Source organism: Rattus norvegicus, chromosome 16 (assembly GCF_036323735.1).
Source record: "Rattus norvegicus strain BN/NHsdMcwi chromosome 16, GRCr8, whole genome shotgun sequence".
Taxonomy (NCBI): Eukaryota; Metazoa; Chordata; class Mammalia; order Rodentia; family Muridae; genus Rattus; species Rattus norvegicus.
In genome coordinates this window covers 25399939-25421762 of record NC_086034.1, presented here as the reverse complement: position 1 = coordinate 25421762, position 21824 = coordinate 25399939, and the positions used below count along the sequence as shown (strand labels likewise).

Sequence of the window (21824 nt, the reverse complement as noted above, 5' to 3'; positions counted from 1 at the left end):
CAAGACCTTGTCTCAGAAATCAAGTAAATACGAATAAAAGCAACTAGATGACTATGCAAAAAAGTCATATTTTTATCACCACTCAGAAATTATAGTATAGGAAACTGTAGCATGCAAAAATATGTGTCATGCTGTCTGTTTGCCCACCGACAAGCATTAAGGAGGAAAAAACAGTTAAAAAAAAATCAAAGACTTGGAAGCTGGAGAGATTTGTTCTGAGTCTCACAATTGATGTCAATCCCAAGCTTCTTAACTTGTGTATTTACACTCTATTTTTTCTGTAGATATACAATGTTTGAAGAGCTCTTGGTTTTGTATTTAAGCTATAGAACCCTGTTCAGAGAGGCGTGTCGCTGTGTAATAAGATATTAACTCTCACAATGAGTTTCCTTCGTGGACTGCTATATCTGTAGTTGCACGTTTAGGAACCTGTATCATACGTGACAATCTTGCTACAGTTGCTCTTCTAATGCCAGGGAATCACGATTTCTGAAAGGATTTCATTGACTTTTTATGAGGCTTCTATTACAGTGCCAACAATACCAATCATTTAACATTAAAGTGGTTTACTATCATAAAAGGTATAATTCGTACATGATGCCGTATTCATAGCTTGACATGCGTAGGTAAAAAAGAAGTGAGCTTCTGTGACACATTACAGCTTCTACAATGGGATTTTTTTCTTCTTTGTTGGATGGTTGTGGCCAGGGAAGAGGGCAGGTGTGAGTGAGATTGGGATGTGATATAAAATTCACAAAAAGGCAATAAAATTTTTTAAAGAGATATTTTTAAGTGTGTTTATGTTTAAGACTAGAAGGACTCCCATTCAAATACTGGTTACTTACAGTGATTTTACTCTTTTCCTGTCTTATCATTTTAAAATAATTCTATGATGAGCCAATTTCATATTACAAGCAGTAAATAATTTGCCTGGTTATCTCTAGGATTAAACATCAGCCTCAAATGGTAGAAGTACCCCAGGCACTGAGTTAGTGTCTTCTAAGCCCAGGGCCAAAAGAGTATCCTCCATGCTGCAGTTCAAGGAGCAGGCTCTCCAGTGAAACAAATTCTGAACCAGGAACCACATACAAGTGATCTGAGACCCTTCATTTCTCTGTATAACAAGAAATTGCAAACTACAAACTTCCTTAAGACACATAAAAATCAAAGCAAGAAATGATTAAGAGAAAGCAACAGAAATGAGAGTTGTCAGTTAAACAGAGTAAAATAAGTAGAGTGAGGCTAAACATACAATAAAACAACATAAACATAATTACACAATAAACATAAAACAAAATGAAAAACAAAAATGGAACAAGGAATCTGTCAAGCCATTCGTAGTAAACTCAACAGTCAGAATCCTCTAACTATGGACAGAAATTTTAAGGAAGAATTAAACTCGTCCAGAAAGAAAAAAAAATCTTACCTTCTAGCTTATCTTGATGTGAGGCACTCAGAGAGGAAGGAGCAGCCGTTGGCAAGACAGCAGAGACTCTGTTCTCTGAAAGTGGATGTGCTGATGGATTTATTGCTGCCTGTTATCTGTGTGTGTGTGTGTGTGTGTGTGTGTGTGTGTGTGTGTGTGTGTGTGTGTTTGCAATCGCACGCGCCCTATGTCCACAAAGACTTAATTGGAACCTCCAACAGGTTTCCTTTAGACCCTTAGCTCTCTGCGTCAAAGGCAGACAGGGCCAGGGCTGGGGAGGACAGAGGAAGTGTATTTTTCCTAAGCAAAGAGGCACTAGGCTGTTCTGGTTTTCATCTGTGCTTATCTATGGCATTACTCTTTTAACTCTTGCCTAGATCTGGATGCAAACCAGAATGCAAGATAGAACCAGGGTGCATTTCCTTCCCTTTGCTACTTAAAGATGCCTCTTGTGCTCCAATTCTTTCCTTAAAATAATAAACTGTGAAACATTTATATGAAGAAAAAAATAAGAGCTTACTGTTCTCTAGCCATAAAACCAAATATCCAGGGCTAGGGACACAGCTGGTAAAGTGTCCCACACATTGTATGAAGCCCCAAGTTTGATTCTTAGTACCAAAAAAAAAAAAAGTGACAGTGCAAGCCTGTAATCACAGCATAGAAGGATGGAAACAGGTTTCCTGGGACTTTCTGGCCAGCCAGTGTAGCTGAAGCACCAAGCTCTAGGTTTAGTAAGAGGCTGTCTCAAAAAATATGGAGACAAATTGAGGAAGACACCCTACACTGACCTCTGGCTTCTGCACACATGTGCACACATGTGCATTTGAATCTGTACCCACACCTGCATTTGCACATGAACATGTAGAAGTACACATAAATGTACACAAATCAAACATCTGTGACCTACATATAGGCACAGACATTTCACTGTGTCCCTTCTTCCTAATCCTGCCTCAGTGCTGGGCACAACAGCCTCTTTATTATGTAAATCTTTATTATAGGATGACCAGATAGATGGCTACAGGAAGGCAGCACCTCATTGAGGGATACTCAGAAGCACCATAGGTCTGTAATGCATGATGCCTCGTCAGTGGGGCACTGAATGTAAAGTTTACAAAAGACCAAATAAGATAGAGTAACAAGAAGGACAAGAGTAACAGAAGTCTTCTATGATGAGCTATCCTAATTATGTGAATTAGCTATGAGGATTGATTTAGGGTTAAAATAAAAGGAAGAAAGAGCTTGAAAATATAAACCTAGAGGAAGAGGATAAAGTCACTAAGGAAATGTGTCATTCCTGTGGGCACTTTGAATTTAGTAGCACAAAACAGCACACTTTGCTGTTGTACAGTTCTGTTGTACAGGTCAGAAGTGCACACAGCGGTGCCTGGGTTAAAACGAGGGTATAACAGGGATTTGTTCATTCAGGGACTCTGGGTGTTGTAGGTCCACGTAAATCCAATAGGCATCCAACATAACTCAAAATACCAGGCCAATGAAGATGACAGAAATGTATTGTAATCAAGCCGCTACTGATTGATCAGGGCTAAAGAATAGACTCAAGAACTATGACCCTGAAGGGACGTTGTACAGCATATTTACAGGACAAAACCATAGAGCTAGGGGGTGGGGGTTATAGCATTTTCCAATCATATTTTGACATAAAGGGTTGAGCGAGGGAATTTCCATCCGTCAGGATAGGAGTTGTTCTCTGGGCCTGGGAACATGAACTGGTTTGACTGTGCTAGCAAGATGGAGAAGTTGTCCTTGAGATGTCTGAACTCAGATTACTTTTTCCCTTACAAGAGAAGTTGTTCAACTATTGAGAAGCTCCCCTAGAGCCTAAGACCTTGAATTTAATTTCTCCCTGTGATTAAATGGAGTCTGAAAACAAAATAGTAGAACTTAGAATAAATTTCTTTTGCTTGTTCCCAACACCGGGGACAATTCCATTCAAGAGGCCACCTACAGATCTTGGCTCTGAGCTTTGACCTGCAAAGCCAGTGGCACATGTCAAACTCTCCCTGTCCTTCACTTGCAAGAACCCTTGTGGTTATACTGAGTACACCCAAATAGTTCAAGGTCTGGACTCCGGGACCTTAAAACAAGATTCCCTGCAACATGTTTGCAGCATGCAGAGAAACAGTCACAAGTTCATGATTAGGATGCTAGCATCTCTCAGTGCCATTGCCCTATTCTCATGGGGTGTGAGCAGCAAAGCACGTGGGTTCCCCAACATGCTTCATACCTGTCTCTAAGGACAAAAGGGACTATGGCTGAAAGTTACAGAGATGTGCCAGTAAATAAATATATTTTCTAGTTCTGGGCAAAAGACCTTTGGGAGTTCGGTTGGCACTTCTGCCACCATGTTCCCTGGCAAGTACACTTTCCATTCTCTGAGTGTTTGGGCATCTCCCACAGCATGCAGCTGTCTAGTAAAGAACACTCATATGAGGTTGGCGGAGGATAGAACAATCCTAATTGAAGAAAACTTGGAAATACCACCAAAATCAGAGTCCCCCAAAAAGTATATGAAAATGATGATTTGGGGGAACAGAGGTCTTAAGAAGGCAGGTATGGCTAAAGAATGATCATTCTTTAGATTTAGCAGAAATAATAGCAACAATGACAACCACTGTGAACTGCCTACCTCATTTTCAGCATACTGCTAATATGTAGCCACATTATATGTAATATATGTTATATTTAAAACATGTAAATACACTTTTCAGTTGCAGTGCTTGTGTTCATAGTCAGGACAAATAAGTCTTCACAGATACTGGAGATAATTACAGGAATAAGTGCTTATTTTCCTCTAGATGAATTTTTTTCATCTCTGTGTGTGGTGGGGGTGGAAGTCAGTAGACAATCTTAGGTGTCAGCCCTCCTCTTCTATGTTGTTGAGACCAAGTCTCTGATTGGACAGTGTACTCACCAGTCAACAAGTAAGTCCAGTGAATCTAACTCAAGCCCTCAGCGGTGGCAGCAATCTAATGTGCTCAAAGATATAAATTCGTGTGCACATTTCTAGGCATGCACACACTTTTCAAAAGATAAAAGCAACCTGATGCCTTCTGATGGACAAATAAACAAGCAAATGTGATACTCACAATGAGATCTTACCCATCATGGATTAATCTTGAGAGTATTATACAAAAAATATGTCATTCACCAAAGGAAAAACTCTTTATGATTTCATATGACGTTCCTAAAATAATGGAATTCATAAAGACAAAAACTCCATGTCTACTAGGATATGGGGGAAAGGGAAAAGGGAAATGCTTCTTCAATTAGTAGAGTTTCAGTTTCACAAGATGAAAAGCTTCTAAAGACTAGTTGGTTGAACCAATATACAATTAATTTAATTCAATACATTTAATACTGAATTGTATATTTAAAAATGTTTAACATGGGGCTGGAGAGATGGCTTAGCAGTTAAGAGAGCTGACTCCAGAGGTCTTGAGTTCAAATCTCAGCAACCACATGGTGGCTCACAACCATCTGTAATGAGATATGATGCCCTCTTCTGGCGTGTCTGAAAATAGTAACAATGTACTTATATATAATAAATGAATAAATCTTTTAAAAAAATATTTAACATGATAGGTCTTGCCTCTTTTGATATAGCTTTCTAAAATGTTATGTACATCATGATTACATATAGAATATATTTGATTACTATTGAGAAATAAATGCATATACATATTTATACATATATATCTATTGAGAAATACATATACATAGAGCATAACGGCTCACATGTATGATCTCAGCATTCTAGAAGCTAAGGTAAGAGGATATCCATAAGTTCAAAGCAGCCTGGACTACACAGAAAGTTCTAGGACAATCTAGGCTACAGATTGAACCCATGTCTCAACAAACGAGATGTAAACTAGTTCCAGCTATCAAACTCACAATCCCATGCCTCATCCTCCCAAAAACGCGATCATACATCTTAACTTTACATATCGTCCACATAACAGTGGAAAATTAAAACCTAAAGAGTAACCAGCAAAAAACAATAGTTTCATTTAGATACAGATATTCTAGTGGCCTCTCAGTCCTGGCAAAAAACAATTTCTGATCAGAGCTAAGTGGAAGAGTGAGGTTCTCCAACTGTGTTTCTGTTCTTCCCAGTTTAAATGGCTGGCAGTTGGGACCTTCAGACAGACAGCTTCTTCTCTGGGCATATATACACATAAAACAATGGCTGGAGCTGAGGTTGACAGGGCCTGCCACAGTGGATCTCCTGTGACTCAGATCTGTAGGGTGTTTTGTTTCTCATTACTTCCGGTTTCCCTTAGCTGTTCAAATATTTAACAATCACTTCATAATTCCTCATATTTAGTAGACGTCAGAGTCGCAGGCCCAGACAATAGAGGCACGGTTCCAAAAATATGGCTCAGAAGTTATGTCCAGGTTTCTGAAAAAGATCAGAGATATTTAAGGAGAGAGGCTGGAACTTTCTATAGCTGTGATCTTTATGACATTGAAAAACCTATGGAATAGTGTTGTGTCCAAAAGTGTAAGGATCACTCTGTGTAAGAGAAAATAAGTACTGGACTCTGATCCAGGGGAACAAGGTACTTTAAAATGCCAAAACTCACATTATCCAAGCAGGATAACATACATTTATAATCTCAACTCTTGGAAAGCTAAGGCAGTTTCAGGGGACCTCTCTAGATTCTGGGAGCACCAAGCTTGCACATGGTACACATCCATCAGTGCAAACAAAGTACCATAAATAAAATGCCTCATACACACACTTATAAATAAATATAAAACCAAACCAAACCAGGGGCCAGAAATATAGCTCAGTCATAGTTACTGCAAGTATGTGCAAAGAAGCCTTAGACACACACACACACACACACACACACACACACACACACACACACACCAATTAACACTGGGACTTCAGATCATCTTTCCATTCCAAGACACCAGTAGCAAATTCAGTAATATATAACTAGACTGAAGGGCTTCATTCCCAATCCTCTTGAAGAATGGGCAGGAAAGTTTAAAGCTAAAGAAAATACACATTCCATGCCAGTGAAAGCAAGCTTCCTACCTGAGCAAAGACCCTTCAGACTCACTCTGGATGCCCTTCAGCTGTGGCAGAAGTGTTCAGGCGCTCTTATAATAGTGGGAAACTCCAATGCCGGCTGCTCTGGTAGGATTTAAATGTGAGGACTCGTCTGGCTGTTGTCTCTCACCTGAGACCTTGGCCACCACCTTTACTTCCTTGCTGGGGACCTAAGCCTCATGCACACTCCCACCCACCTCCTGCTCTCCCCCTGCTCCCTCTGTCGCTTTTGCATGGTGAGGGCCTTCCCTTCCCTCTATGGGCTCCCTGCTTCTTGGCATGCCATTTGAAAGACCTCTTTTACTTCAAGTGCTAGATTTCTTTCTGAATTAAATTTTGTATGTATTTACGTATGTGTGTGCTTGTGAGTATTTGTACACATGGAAAGAGAATATAACTGCGTCTGAGTGTTGAGGTCAGAAAAGGGCATTGGCTCCCCTGGAACTGGAGTTACAGGCAATTATGAAATTACTCCCTTAAGGCAGGGTCTCATCCTGAACCCAAAGCTCCCCCTTTCTCAGATAGGTTCAGAGTGTCTTAGGGTTTCTATTGCTGTGATGAAACACCATGACCAAAAAGCAAATTGGGGAGGAATGAGTCTATTTGTCTTATACTTCCGTATTGCTGTTCATCATTTAAGGAAGACAGGATGGCAGGAACTCCTGATGAGCAGGAACCTGGAGGCAGGAGATGATGCCAAGGCCATGGAAGGGTGGTATTTGACTGGCTTGCTCCCCATGACTCCCTCAGCCTGCTTTCTCACAGAACTCAGGACCACCAGGCCATGTGTGACACAACCCAGAATGGGCCTTCTCCCCTCAATCACAGATCAAGAAAACGTCCAAGGGACTTGCCTGCAGGCAGATCTTATGGAGGCATTTGCTTGAGATTTCCCCCTTTCAGACGACTTTCACTTGTGTCAGGTTGACATAACACAATCCAGGACACTGGGGTTAGAAGTATGTGGGGGGGGCTTCTTTATTACATGGGCAGTAACATCTGAACCCTTGTCCTCCTGGCTGCAAAATGTCTTAGCCACCAAGACACCTCTCCAAGTCCCAAGGCTTACAATTCTCAATTCCTCCAATTGCTCAGACTATAGAAGCACAGTTGACTATATAGTAGTGGCTTTTCCATTTCATGGCAGCTGAGAAAGATACAGTAGCCTATATTCTTTCAAGGCATTCTCCACAATAACCTAACCTCTCTACTAGACCCTACCTTTGAAAGCTCCCCCATCTCCCAATGGTGTCACAGGCTGGCCTTCAAGCTTTTGTCACAGAGGCTTTTGAGGAACACTTGCATAGCAATACTGCTATCGTTTCTATTAATATTACTGAATCATTCTTGACTCTCTGGGCTTCACAGAAGCTGGGCTGAGGTACTACAGGCCCTGAAGGAGACTCACACATTTCCAGAGCCCCTTTGCTTAAGAATGAGAGTGAAGAAACACCATCTTCCATGTTGACCTCAGTTCTGAAACCCATGTGTCCTGGGCAGTATAGGCAGAATTCTACCTATAACAGTTGGACTCTCAGCCTTAACAATGGCTCCTTAGAGAGTGTGGTCATTCGCTAACTATGGGAAATTGACCATCCTCCTACCATTGGACAAGAGATACAGTGGAGATAGTATGACTGTCCTGGAGTAGGAAAGGCAAGGCCACTTAAGAACAATTCCCATGTATTCTTTAAATTCAGTTCTCATCAGACTCGTTCCTAGTGAGCACACCCTTCAGTTCTCACTAGGAAATAGAGGTCCTAATTATGCCATCGAGCAACTGTGGGACTGTGGACAGCTTTTGATTTCTCTGTGCCACTGGCTGCTAACTTGTAGAGTTTTCGTGGAAGGCCAATGAGTTAAATTAACAACAAGCAATTAGCAGGCCATGGTGAATCATGGTTTTATGGAGACGGAGGCAGGAGGATCACTGAGTTCCAGAGCAGCCTGGTCTATATAATGAGTTCTAGGCCAGCTAGGGCTACATAGTGAGATGCTGTTTCTAACAACAAGCATTTAGAAGAGCGTCTGTGTTACAGGCCCCAGACCTTAGAATGAGAGATGCCATGATGTAAGTACTATTCAGGCCTTAGAACCCAGCATGTCAGCAATAACACCTGCCCCAAAAAAATGAGAATAAAGACTGTGAAAGTCCATAGTACTGGGAAAGTCCTTAAATCTACTAACCTTGTGGCTTGGTTCCTGTAGTTCTGCTTCGGACTAAGTGTTCTTGCTAATTTGTGGGTTTTGTGCTTAAAAGCTGGAGAGGTGGCTCAGCGGTTAAGAGCACCGACTGCTCTTCCAGAGGTCCTGAGTTCAATTCCCAGCAACCACATGGTGGCTCACAATGCTCTATAATGGAATCTGATGCCCTCTTCTGGTGCGTCTGAAGACAGCTACAGTGTACTCGTATATATAAAATAAATAAATCTTTAAAAAAAATAATAAAGCTCATCCTGGGAAAGGTTCAGGACAGCACTTGGGTCCTGAGCACCCAATGTAGTAGATAATGGGCTAATAAAAGATTTTCTATTGGCTTGAACCTATGTCCAAATAGTTTCTTCTGGTGGATCCTTTACAACACCTGGGACACAGTAGGCATACGCTACTATGTCCCGAGAATTTAATTATCAGAAAACCACGAAGACATGGCTTCTGCTCTCCAGAGTCTCTTCATTTGTGGGGAGAATTTCCAAACATTAAGTTCCCTAAGCGAATTCCCCTTCGAAGGGCATCACCTACCCTGACCACTTTAGAGCTGTTACTCTTGTTCACCACAAGAATTTGCAGATTGCTCAAGACGTAACGCGAAACACCAAGCGACGTTCTTCCCATTTGCATCTTCTCCAATTCTTTGTCCATTTGTTTGCTTTGTGGTTCGCAGTGCTGGAAATAGAATCTAGGCTTTTCTATCTGCTACGGAAGGGATCTACCACTGAGCCCTAACCCCCTTCTCCAAATTCTAACTGAGACAAGTACTTCCCCTCTCCTCCCAGCCTTAATCAACACTAGGACTGTTTTTTAAAGACCAAGTACACAGTCTAGCATTTCATTTTACAATGTTTCTCATGTTACCTCTGTAGGATCGTACGTCTTTTTCTTGTCTCTTATTTAGACTTATTTTTCTACGTCTTTTACTTAGCCTTGTGTGCCTTACACATATTGTACTGCAAGACATGCCATGTTTGCTTTAGAGAAAGGGCACGGACACACAGACATAAGACAGGTTGAGTGTAAACCTGGCATGCTCCATCTAGCCTGGTATAACGTATTCATGGCTCAGAGCAAGAATGTGTTCTTCAGTTCTCTGGAGTTTCTCCAGCGCACACTCGAGGTTGAAGTTGTTACCAGTTAGCCCCTTGACTGCAGAAGGCATCATTGAATGCTTTGGACTGTGAATGCCTTGCAGGTAAGCTAAGGAAAAACTTTCCTAGCTCTGAGATTCAGACTTAGAGACAGTGCGGACCACGACCGTGATGAAAAGGCAGAGATGATCCAAATTACAATGTCTCTGGAGCTTTGCCTGTAAATCCTAGACGATGTAACAACAGTTTATTGATACCAGAGAAAGGGCTTTTTAGCAGATTCTAGGTGACAGCCTGAGACCTGTATTCTCCCTTTGGCTCAGATGAACCCACTATCTTAGAATTAACTTGATATTCCCAAACTCCCCATTGATAATTTGTATCTGGGGTATTTGTAGATTGGTCTGAACTTATACAGAAGAGTTAGGCAAAACATTCGTGCATAGAAGTTGTGGAGTCAACAGGCATTGTTTACAGTCTAAGAAGTTCAAACCGCAGGGAAATCACTTTACTTTCTGAGATTTCTGTTTTGCCACCTGCAGAGAAATATCTAGTATCGCTTTTTTCTTAAATCTAACAATTATAAATTAGTTCTCTAAAGCAGGACATTCACATAAGGAAACTCAGTATTTTATATGTGAGTGATATTTTCCATCTTAAAAAAAAGATCCACATAATGGGGAAAATTAAGTCACTGGCATGAGCTCTGCTTGCCTCTCCTTCCTTATTTTTTCTTCCTCAATAAATATTTGTAATAAAATACAATTCCACATTTTTACTGAGTACCACTAGCCTTTTTCTTAATTTTAAATCCTTTAGAAAACCAGGCCTAGAGGACCACGCTCATAATACCAGCTTTGGGTCTTGGAGACTAGAGGATAAAGAGTTCAAGGCCAGGCTCACACTACAGCTCCATAGTAAGGTTGAGGCCAGCTGGGTCTACAAAGAGGTGTCTCAAAAAAAAAAACCTAGCTAAACAAATTCTTAAAAGATATATTACATAAAGTAGTCACCGTTCACAGATGGCAAGTGGGAGACAGAGGGAACTGATGGTTGTCCCAAGGTCACATTGTGTATTCAAAGAGACAGTCAACATTGAAACCGGGCTTGCTGACTCCAAAGAGTCTCATGCTCTGACCACATTCTCTATGGTTGGGCCAGCTACCCTGGCATTCCTTAGGAGTCAAGGAAGGTACCTTAAGACATTCCATGTAGAAGAACAAAGATGTGACACATTTCATTCATTTGTTAGGTATATGTTAAGTACTAGCTGCAAATTAACCCCTTAGGTGCTTCAGATGAAAGCTACAAGAAAATTGCTGTTTAATACAAATTGGTTAGAGTGTCATGCCATTTAGCTCTTAAAAAAGAATCTAACAGAAGATCTCAACAGGTGGGTCACAGCATCAGACATCTGCATGTCAGACATTTACACTACTATTTATAACAGTAGCAAAATGACAGGCATGAAGTAGCAATGAAAGAATTTTAGGTTAGGGTGTCACCACAATATAAGGAACTGTATTAAGGGGTCTTAGCATTAGGAAGGTTGAGAACTACCGGTCTAACACATGGTAATTAATGTGTAAAGGTTTATCAACCAATAGAACTGTATGAGTAATCTCAGCTAAGAAATATATAGATTTGTGTGCATAAGGCCTACGTAAGATCAAGGTAGCCCAAATCCCTGCACAGATGAGACTGCTGCTGTTGACTTACCCTAGCCTGAGGAACTATTGGCAACAAATGGCTGCTGAGGGTAGGAACAGAGTCTGTTTTGTTCAGAAATATGGTCCCTGAGAGGTCACCCATGTAGAGTGGTCCTACATCCACGCACATACAAGCAGCACAAAGTTGACTGAGTAGACTTAAAAAGCAAACAAACACATGAACTTGGTAGGGATAGAATGGCAGGAGACAGGGTAAGAATTGGAGGAAAGAGAGCTGGGGAGTAGATTTGATCAAAATGTGTTATACACTTGCACAAAATTCCCCGGTGATAAAAACGTGTAAAAGAACTCTACAGAACTCATTGTTTGCATTCAATTACCTCTTAATATTTCCAACAATTTTATAGAGGTTTGGAGGATTATTATATATGGAAATGAGATGCACCCAACGTAGACTTGAAGTATCATTTACTTCAAGTACATTTACTTTGTTTGCAACACCATTTGAGTGATTCTTAGTCAAAATGCTTGGAAGCAGGAATGCTTTAACTCTCCAATTTCTTTCTTAAAAATTGTGAAATATTTGCATTTACATAATGATATGTCTTGTCTATAGGCTGTAAGTCTAGAGATAAAACTCATTTATGTTCCATACATACCTCTCATATATAGCCCAAAGGGAAATTTATAACAATATAGTAATGGGGCTGGGGAGATGGCTCAGTGGTTAAGAACACTGGCTGCTCTTCCAGAGGACCTGAGTTCAATTCCCAGCACCCACATGGTGGCTCACAACCATCTGTAATGAGATTGGAAGTCCTCTTCTGGTGTGTCTGAAGAGAGTGACAGTGTACTCATAAACATAAAAATAAATAAATCTTTTTTAAAAAACAATATAGTAATTTTGTGAATGAAGCAAAGTTCTGTGTTTCCCAAAGTGATGCTAAGTTACAACCCTTACCTAAGGCCAGTCTAGGTATCCTCTTGTGTATTTGTCAACAAATCTATGGAGAACTACCACAAAGAAGTTTTTCATTATGTTGCCCTATCACAGCAAAGTTCCTTAGTCTGCCTCTTCTGTTCTTACATTGTAAACAGAACTACAATCAATTTACTGTTGTTCGTTTCTCACAGGCTGGCTTTTCTATTTGTTTTAGGTTCACTGTGTACCTCTGGCTGCCCTAGTACTCAGACCTTCCTGCCTCTGTCACCTGAGTGCTGGGATTAAGGCATGCGCCATCACACAAGGCCAACAGCTAGCTAATTTTATTGCAGCAAAAGAAAACAAACTAGAACCCTATGTGAGTTCTAACCTCTTAACTGGTTTTCCAGTTTGTTCCTAAGGTGGTCTCCACACGGATGTGCAAGAAAGCCAAGTCTGGTGAACAAATCCGCGAGAGAAAGACCTGGGTAGAAAGATAAACTGAAATAAATTACGACACAAAGTTAGCAATCATGGAACTAGGTTTTCTATCTTCTGCTCTCCAAGGTGTTTTTCACAGCTTGATAACGGACATCAGTTGTCTGTATTTTCTTGCGCACGTTTTCCTACCTCCTCTTTCCCTGCTTTCCAATGAATCTTTTTCTTTTTCTCTTGAGTTCTCTGTCTTGCGTCCATTTTGCCCTCTGGCCCCTCTCGTTTCTCTTTTCCCGCTCCCGGCCCGGGATCCGCGCTCCCAGCACTCTGGTCAGCTCCCTATCGCACGCTAGCACGCGCGCGCACCCTGCGCCGCCCCCGCAGAACTCCAGTCACGAGTCTGGGGGCGGAGCGCCGCCGAGAGGGCGGGGCTTCTGCCGCAGCTTCGCAGCGCGCACGGGCGGAGCCGGCCGCACGGGCCTCCCTGCTATATCTGCGCCTGCGCCGCGCTGCTGCGGGGCCAGTCGGGACGGAGGAGACAAGATGGCGTTGCGAGCGATGCGGGGAATCGTGAACGGGGCCGCGCCCGAGCTGCCCGTGCCCACCGGTGGGCCGATGGCCGGAGCTCGGGAGCAGGCGCTGGCGGTGAGCCGGAACTACCTCTCCCAGCCTCGTCTCAGTGAGTACGGGAACGTGAGCGTGTCCACCTAGCCCTTGGCTTGTGTTCACCTGTTCAGCCAGCGGGGAGGGAATGGGATTCATTTCCCCCATCGCGCAGTTCACAAGCACCTCTCCAGCTTTGCGTGAGCTTTTCGGTCACTTGGGTGGACTGAGGGTGAGAGCACCGACAGGAACCTTCCCATGGGCTAAGTGGGCTCCTGACGATTGCTCTACCCGCTCCGAGTTCCCTGGCTTAGAGTATTGTCAGGCACTTGTCTGTCTCTGAGGGCCACTTGTCACTCGTATCTTCATCTGTTCCTGGCCTCATTTAAATGTCTCCGGGTCGAAGGAACGCCCACTCCGTCCCCTTTGCCCCGAGGATCTCTGGGCAGGTGGACCGAGCAGAAGGTGTAGTGTCATCGCTGACGTGGGCAGGCCCGCGACTAGAGGGAGATGTGGCTAATTCTGTAGGGACCGCTTCACCGGAGGACACCTTAGATACCGGAGAACCTTAGAGCTGAAAAATACCTTAGTCGTGCAGTCCCACCTCTCATTTTACAAGCGAGACGCCTAAGGTTATGGAAAGGAGAGGCCATGCCAGGCTTCAGACATCTAATTATTGGAAAAAGGGGAACCAGAAATCGAGTTTATTAACCCTTGCTTGGCCTTGTCTTGTTTCTTCGTTTTCTGATCAGCTAACCAAACTCAGTTGAATGGAAGGTCGCTTTCCACTGTTATATGCATAGGCTTAAGTGTAGTGGTTATAAAAGATTCAATTAGCCATGGTTAAGTAGACAAGTCAGTCAGTCATTCCCAAATGACTGAAGATTTCGGTTGTATAAAATCAAACCTCTTCACAGCTTCCTTAAAGTCAGGCAGAGAGCTTTGAAAGAAGACTTTTTTTTTTTAAGTATCTGTTGTTTTCCAGATAATAAGATCATGTTTGCACTGGTTAATTGCCAGCTTGACTCTGTGGGTGGCTCATTGGTTAAAAGGCATCTCAGCTGAAGGATTTTAGCTAGGCGCCCTCCAGCCTGACTAATCCTGTCCTGAGCTGTCTGTCAGTGGGTCATGTGATAACACTGCAGTGTGGGGAAGGGAAAAAAAGCACATTGGAGAGCAGATTGCTGAGGTGTGCCTTTTAAGCATTTTTTAGAATAATTGTTAGACTTAGAGAATGCCTGTTAGAGGTTCATGTGAGCAGAAAGAAACGTTGAGAAAACTAACAGATTTATACCGGAGAATTACAGATTATCGTGAATTGCATTTGGTATGTATGCTTTGCTCTGAGCAGAGCACATAGACGCTGGTGTGGCTTCTAGGAAACAAGGTTACACGGTTATAATAGTCTGTTTGCATATAATAAGTCATTCAGAGTCGATTCAGAGTGTAGACTACTCCATGGCTAAGGTCATAAGCCCTTCAGAGAGATGAGTAGTGTTACTCCACCGTATACATGTACTTGGCCAACGTTTGAAGAGTTTGTTTGCAGGAGGATTCTGCTGACGAAGCTGTCACTGAAAGTTGCCTAATTGGCCTCTTTGCATTCCCAAGTTCACAGAGTCTAACTTAGGAAGTGCTCTGTAAATTCTATGACTTGGAATTCAATTTGTCCTAGTACTTCAGTGTGTATATTTTTAATATGGATAGGGCTTGTGGGGAGTTGGAATACTGTACTTAAGCAAGCAACTAACTGCATTTAAATATCACCTTTTGCCACATTATTAGTCAAATTTAAATATTAACAACTCAGTTTTTATTATTAAAGTTTGATGGCACTACCTGAATGGTAAATAATTAATTGATACACATTCTTTGAGTGGAGTAATTCTGGCAGTTGCCCTGTGAAAATTAGATCCCGTTTTAAAACAACTTCAGGATTATTAAAAATTATAGATATTATATATACAAAATATAAAATTATTCAGGCTGTTAAGAAGAAATGGAAAGTAAAATATTCAGGCTTGAATTAGTAACTAATCTTGAGCACATCATTTGACTTTCTGACATCACAAAGTAAAAAAACTTTGCCCTTTTAAACTTTAAGAAGGATCAACGATATCTACAAAGCTATTAGAGCAAAATACCATGAGCTTGGTTGAGTCCACTTTTCTTGACCCATGTGTCAGCTAACCTTAAGTTTCTTAGGTCACCAAGCAGAACTCCAGAAAGACAAGTAAGGGACTCTGCTTTTCTTCTAGAACATCTCAGGTTAGTTCTCTGATCTTGCACAATAGAAGGGATGGCTTTCTTAGCTTTTGTTTTGCTATGAAGGTGGCGCCTGAAGAGCTATGGCTTATTGTGCAATGGTTTTTGCTTTAAGTATGTCACAATCCTTAAGGGTGTTAGTAGTGTTGAACAACCTCTTTCCCTGCAGGAGGAAGAGCCAGTCATCTGATAGATCATGTGCGCGCCTGCTTGCACGCTCACACTCGCGCTCTCTCTCTCTCTCTCTCTCTGTGTGTGTGTGTGTGTGTGTGTGTGTGTGTGTGTGTGTGTGTTCGTATGTATGTTTGAGACAGGGTTTCTCTGTGTAGCTCTGCTGTCTTGGAACTCACTCTGTAGACCATGCTGGCCTCAATCTGCCTGCCTCTCTCTGCCTCCCAAGCGCTGGGGCCAAAGGTGTGCACCACCACTGCCTAGTGCTTTTTAAAATCTTTGTAGTTCCTGGGGTTGTGTTTTTTATTGATTGATTATTGAGCAAGTTGTCTTTTGTTTTGTTTTGTGTATTTGAGAAAGGCTATGTAGCCCTGGCTGGCCTGAAGTTCACAGAGATCTGCCTGCCTCTGCCTCCAGAGTGCTGGGTTTAAAGTCATTCACTGCTGTGCCCAGCTTGTTTATTTACTTTGTATCCCTGGCAGGACTGGAACTTGCTATGCAGTACAGTGGCTATAAATCATGCTTTCTAAGTGCTACTGCATAAATGTTTTGTGTAATGTAAGCACGTGTCTGCCGTTGCCATAAGGGTAATAATTTGTCAGTGGCTTTGTGGTGTGACGGATGTTTGTGAGTGCCATATTCTGAACTGCTATCTCTTCCAACTACCTGTGGTTCTCTTAAGGAAGGCTAGACAGTGGTGAGTGATGAAAGGGGGTGCCTGATGTTTTCCCTGCCAGGTTTTCCTTTTGAATACTTTCATCTGAGTAGAAAGGACTGACATTCCAACTGTCTTTTTGCATCACTTTCTAATACAAATGCTAGGAACTGTTTGATCTTGGTATTTTACCAGTTAGAAGTGTTTCAGGACCATAGAGTAGCAACTATGTAATTAAAGGAAAGCAGTACAAAACTTTAGGGAGACAAACCAAAGGTCCTCCATCAGTAACATTTCTCAGGGCTTTGGTATCTAAAAGTTAGTAGTAAAATGAACCCTGCCTTACAGTATTTTGTAAAGATAAAATCAAATAATCTGAAAATGCTCAGTAAAAATGTGCCTCACTCCTAAAAAGTTAGGTAGTATTTTCACTTGGTTCAGGTTATGAGCTCCATTAGCTTAGTCTCTATGTGTGTTTAAATTAAACTGATGAGTCTGGTCTGTACCACACTAGGTCCCCTATGTTCTTCAAATTGCCAGTGAGGGAAAACTGTGTCCTCACTGCCAGATAGTCTCTGCTTAATTTATCAGTAAGTGCAGGGGGTTCAATAGTCACCCAGACTGAGTTCAGGGCCACTGTTTTCTAGCAGCTGTAAGTGCTTGCAGCAGTGACAGAATGAGGCACCAGGGAAACTGTCTGCCCCACAGCACTATAAACATCCTGCACTTTTCTTAGCTGAAAATGTAGGTAGTGTTGCTATGTAATTCATTTTTTGAGACAGCAGATCACAGTGTGGTTTAGTAGTCCAAGTGCTAAGATTACAGGAATGTGCTGCCATGCTAGCTAGCCTCAGTGTGCAGTTCCTAGAAATAAAGGGTGCTGATCTACAAAAGCAACCACACATGTTGCTAGTCCAGTTTAAGGAGGTCACCCAAGTGACTGGAGACAGGCTTCAGATGCAGGTGCATGGATTATCTTAAAAATAATTTTATCTTCTAAAACCAGGAATGATGGAGAGGCTGCTGTTCATTAGTAAATTTGTAGTGTTTGCTTATTGACCTTTCAAAGGCTAAATATTAATTGTTGCAAATTTAGAATTTTTTTTAAATTTGAATTTTTTTGGGGGGTGGCTATTTACTGTTCTGGGGTTTGACCTTAAGACTCCTAAGCCTTGTCCTCTGTAGTGGATGTTAACTCCACTGTTTCCAGGAAAAGCTGTGACTAATGCTTCTTTTTCTTGGTCATGGGTTTTTCTTGTGACTGGCAAAACTTCATAGTGTATAATGAGTTTGAATTTTAACCATGAGACTCTGAGCCATAGTTGTCAATACTAGAAATTCAAAGAAAATACGCTTTAAAAGTAGAGAGAGAGTTGAGAGAGAGTTTTCTTACCAATTTAAGTGATCCTTTCCCCTGTGCTTTAAGGCTTAGGGAAGGATTTGGGAAAGTCTCAGTTTCTTTCTTTTTCTTTCTTTCTTTTTTTTTTTAAAGAGTCAGTTTCAAGATGTAGTTAACTTTCCATTTTCACATAGAAGTTCTAGAAAGTCTTTGAGAAACAGTATTTGGAGTTTTTAAAATGAAAACAAGGAAAAACTTCTTAAAGTGTTGGAATTACATGTTTTTAAAAAACAGTATTAGATTGTCTTAAAGCGGTGAGACTGCTTTCCTAAAATCAGCCAAAATGCAGCAAATCTTAACACTCTTATCTGCGCTATTAAAAGAGGGACTCTCCACTGGGGAGCCCCCATTGAACTGTGACACATTCAAGTGAATATTTGCAGTCTGTGTTTAAATGTCTCAGGTGGAGTGGGGCGAGCAGAGTCTGTACCAAGATACTTGCTTCCTGGCCTTGGGAGGAAGGGATTGGAGCCCCTGGAGTGGACAGACTGATTAGTAAATAGTTTCTTCATTCTTAGGATGATGGCATCTGTGCCTGAAATCTTTGTTTAAGCTAATTAGAAGACCTCACTCAGGTCAGACAAATGAAACATTCCTGATTAGTTAATATTTTCATATAAATTAGTTCAGGCTTTATGGTGTATTTTCTTAAGAAATGCATTTCTTTTTTAGCTGTTCTGATTATGAAATATAGCAAATTTTGAAGTTGTCTGCTAAAGTTGCTGTTTTCCTAAGTATTTTCTGTCTAATCATGATTCTTGCCAGCAAAGGTGGATAGCTCCTTTCTAAAATGAGTGAGAGGCTGGAGCGACACCTCAGAAACTGTGAGCACGCACTGCTCTTGCAGAGGACATGGGTTCGACTTCCAACGCTCACACTGAGCATTTCACAGCTACCTCTAACTCTAGTTCCAGCAGAACCACTCCTCTCTGGCTTTAGCAGGCACCTTCAAGCCCATGGTATACATAAAATTTAGACAGCCTTACCTAAGTACATATAAATCAAATGTAAGTAAACATTTAAATACATATGTTAGGATGAGGGAAAGTAGACTAGGTGTTTCCTCCTAGGGCATACTTTGCAATGAAAAATACTGGTCTCTTTAACCTGCTAATAATATTTAATTCTTTTGTTCTTTTTTGAGATAAGGCCTTGTTCTGTAGCCAAGACTGTCTTAGCCTTCCTGGTTTATAGGCCAGGGGTACTGCGCCCTGCTGATTTTTTAATTTTTTTTTATTGTATATATGTTGAAGCTTATTTATGTTCATTCCTTTATTGTGTGTATGCTCGATAGTGTGTAGCTGTGTTCACATGTATACAAGTCATGGGACAGCTTGTGGGATTCCACTCTCTCTGCCATGTGAGTCCTGGAGCTTGAACTCAGGTCGTCAGTCTTGGTAGCATGGGCCTTTATTTGCCTAGCCATCTCAACAGTCTCTCTGTTTCCCTCTCACCCCTTGCTTGCATGTCTGCCTGTCTGTCTGTCTATGGATTTTTGGGTTTTTTGTTGTTGTTTTGTTTTTGTCTTTTTAAGAATGTTTCTGTTGTGCCAGAGAGAGAGCTCAGTGGTAAAGAGCTCTGACTGCTCTTCCACAGTATTGCCAGTCCCACACGGCAACTGTCACTGACCGACCTTAACTCCAGTTGCAAGAGATCCAACACTGTTCTGGTCGTCATGCACTGCATATACATGCAGGCAAAACATCCATACACATAAAAATAAAGGTTAAAAGAAAAAAATCGTGCCTGCAATTCCCAGCACTTGAGAAGCTGCAACAAAATGTTTGCTGCAAGTTCAAGACCAGCCTGGGCTAGAGAGTGAGACCATGTCTCAAACACAAGTAAAGAATATTTATCCGACTGGGTGAGGTGGTACACACCTTTCATCCTAACACTTGGGAGATGGAAAGACAGCTCTGTGAGTTCAAGGCCAGCCAGAGCTACATAGTGAGACCCTGTTTAAAGAGCAGCAAGAATACTCACGCAACTTGACCCTCCTAGTCCATTGCCTGCCTTCCCCTTCACGGTGTCTTTCCACATAGTCTCAAGTATTCATATTCTATTTCATAGGCTTTACCTTCCCACATAGTCTTAAGTATTCATATTCTATTTCATAGGCTTTACCTTCCCGCCACATTTTTCTCAGCCTTCCTCTGTAAGTTTTGTCACTACTTTGTCGAGGATTCCTTTCCTCTTCCTTGCGCCAGGAAGCCTCTGCATGACTGCCATCACAGTCACATTCTCCCTGCCCCATGAAAATGGAACTTTTAAAGGGAAGCAGCCTTGGTGCTTACTGTGTATCCTGGGTGTTGTGAGAACAGTGGCTTAGAGTAAGATTCGAATGTCTTTGAAGATGGGAATTGAAGTTACATAGGAGCAGCCATATTTTAAAATTCATTAAAAATCCTTGTAGCTTTTTGAATATCCAAGTTTTAATGGAGAGATGAAAGGAAGGGTTATTTTGTTAAAATCAGAGAGCCATGTTAGCTCATGCTGTTTTACTAAACAAGACTCTTTTCTTTCCAGCCTACAAGACTGTCTCTGGAGTGAATGGTCCACTAGTGATCTTAGATCATGTAAAGGTAACCGCACATCCATTACGATCTGATCATTCTACTTCAGATTTCTCCAGTACTCCTTAAGTTTGTCTTCTGAAGTTTTAACCATTCTTTAGTATGACTGTAAGTATTAGTTATAGGAAAGAAAGACCTAAAGTCAGAAAACTGGATTCCAGTACAGGATTTAATGTGGATTCCTTTATATGGCCTCAAGTACCTTGTCTTCAAAGTTGGGGGAAGATCTTACTTAATAGGTTTGTAGGAGGAAACAGCAATAATAGGTGTGTTTTATAACCTAAAGGATATTATACAGAGATGTGGCATCTTATGTCCTTTTGAAAGTAATATTTTTCCTGTCTATTAAAATGTTCAACTCTTGAGTAACTAAATGTACTTTATCTTTGAGAGTCTGACATGGACATGCAAGTAATGAATATACAAGAAAAGATTGTCTCAACAGTGGCTTAAAACCCTGTATGGAATAGTTTGTCCACAATTAGTTGTAAGGATCGTTAGTTAACTTGTTGTTCTTCTGTCTGTGTTTATTATGAGCTTATTGTTAATTTTAGAAAAGGAGATCTAGAGTCCAGTTTCTAAGTGACTACTTTGGACTAAGCTTCCTACCTGGTTTTTATAATTGAAATATCAGAAAAAAGAAATATAAATGGTACAAACAAAAATATTTCAATAAGACAAAAGGAAAAACATCAAAGCAGTTTAAATAGTGTGGGTTTTAGAGTTCTACTGGTGCAGGGCTGAGGGAAACATAATTATTAGTTTGTGGACAGACGCTATTGATGCTATTGTATGTTGTTTTTAACACATATATGTTTTTTGGAAGCAGAAAATAAACTGAGAAACATTTTTAAGGCAAAGTGCAGGTTCCCTTTGTCACTGCAGTGATGTTCTTATTTATGACAAAGTAATCTTGAGGGTAAAGCTAGCATGCTTCCCTCTGGTCCAGCGAGGCACTGGGTGTCCTCTGTCACTCTCTGCCTAGTTCATTGATGCAGGCTGTTTTCAAAATTGAATACTTGTGTTTCTGGACTGAAAGCTCTCAAGCCTTACCTGTCCTCCTGGCCCCACTCCCCCTTACCACAAAGACAGCAGCCAGTCAGCATAATTAGGAGTCCCTTGCATATCAAATATTTACATTATGATGCATAACAGTAGCAAAATTGGTTATAAGGTAGCAACAAGATAATTTTTATGGTTGAGGGTCTGTACAACATGGGAACTATATTAAAGGTCACAGCCTTAGGAAGGTTGAGAAGCACTGCCTTAGTAACAGTGTATTTTAAACTAGTGAAAGCCACTCTCTATGCTCTG

At 41.3% G+C, this 21824-nt stretch overlaps 2 protein-coding genes across 11 annotated transcripts in view; one reads left to right on the top strand and one right to left on the bottom strand.

The window, feature by feature from the left end:
* Nucleotides 1–13278, bottom strand: part of Slc18a1 (solute carrier family 18 member A1) — a 45302-nt gene extending 32024 nt beyond the window's left edge. For 6 of the 10 annotated variants that reach the window (XR_010058277.1, XR_010058278.1, XM_063275099.1 and 3 more), the window contains exons 1-4: nt 13040–13278; nt 12801–12893; nt 9255–9398; nt 1427–5849 (exon numbers count right to left, since the gene is read on the bottom strand). The gene's annotated coding sequence lies outside the window, so the exon portion shown is untranslated. Of the gene's footprint in view, nt 1–1426; nt 5850–9254; nt 9399–12800; nt 12894–13039 lie in introns of those variants that run through there. The other 4 variants (XM_063275101.1, XM_063275100.1, XM_063275102.1 and 1 more) reach the window with 4 other exon arrangements.
* Nucleotides 13279–13374: 96 nt separating this feature from the next.
* Nucleotides 13375–21824, top strand: part of Atp6v1b2 (ATPase H+ transporting V1 subunit B2) — a 24135-nt gene continuing 15685 nt past the window's right edge. Inside the window, exons 1-2 of the mRNA NM_057213.2 lie at nt 13375–13523; nt 20464–20519. Coding sequence (NP_476561.1) covers nt 13388–13523; nt 20464–20519 — 192 coding nt within the window. The 5' untranslated portion in view covers nt 13375–13387. The remainder of the gene's footprint in view (nt 13524–20463; nt 20520–21824) is intronic.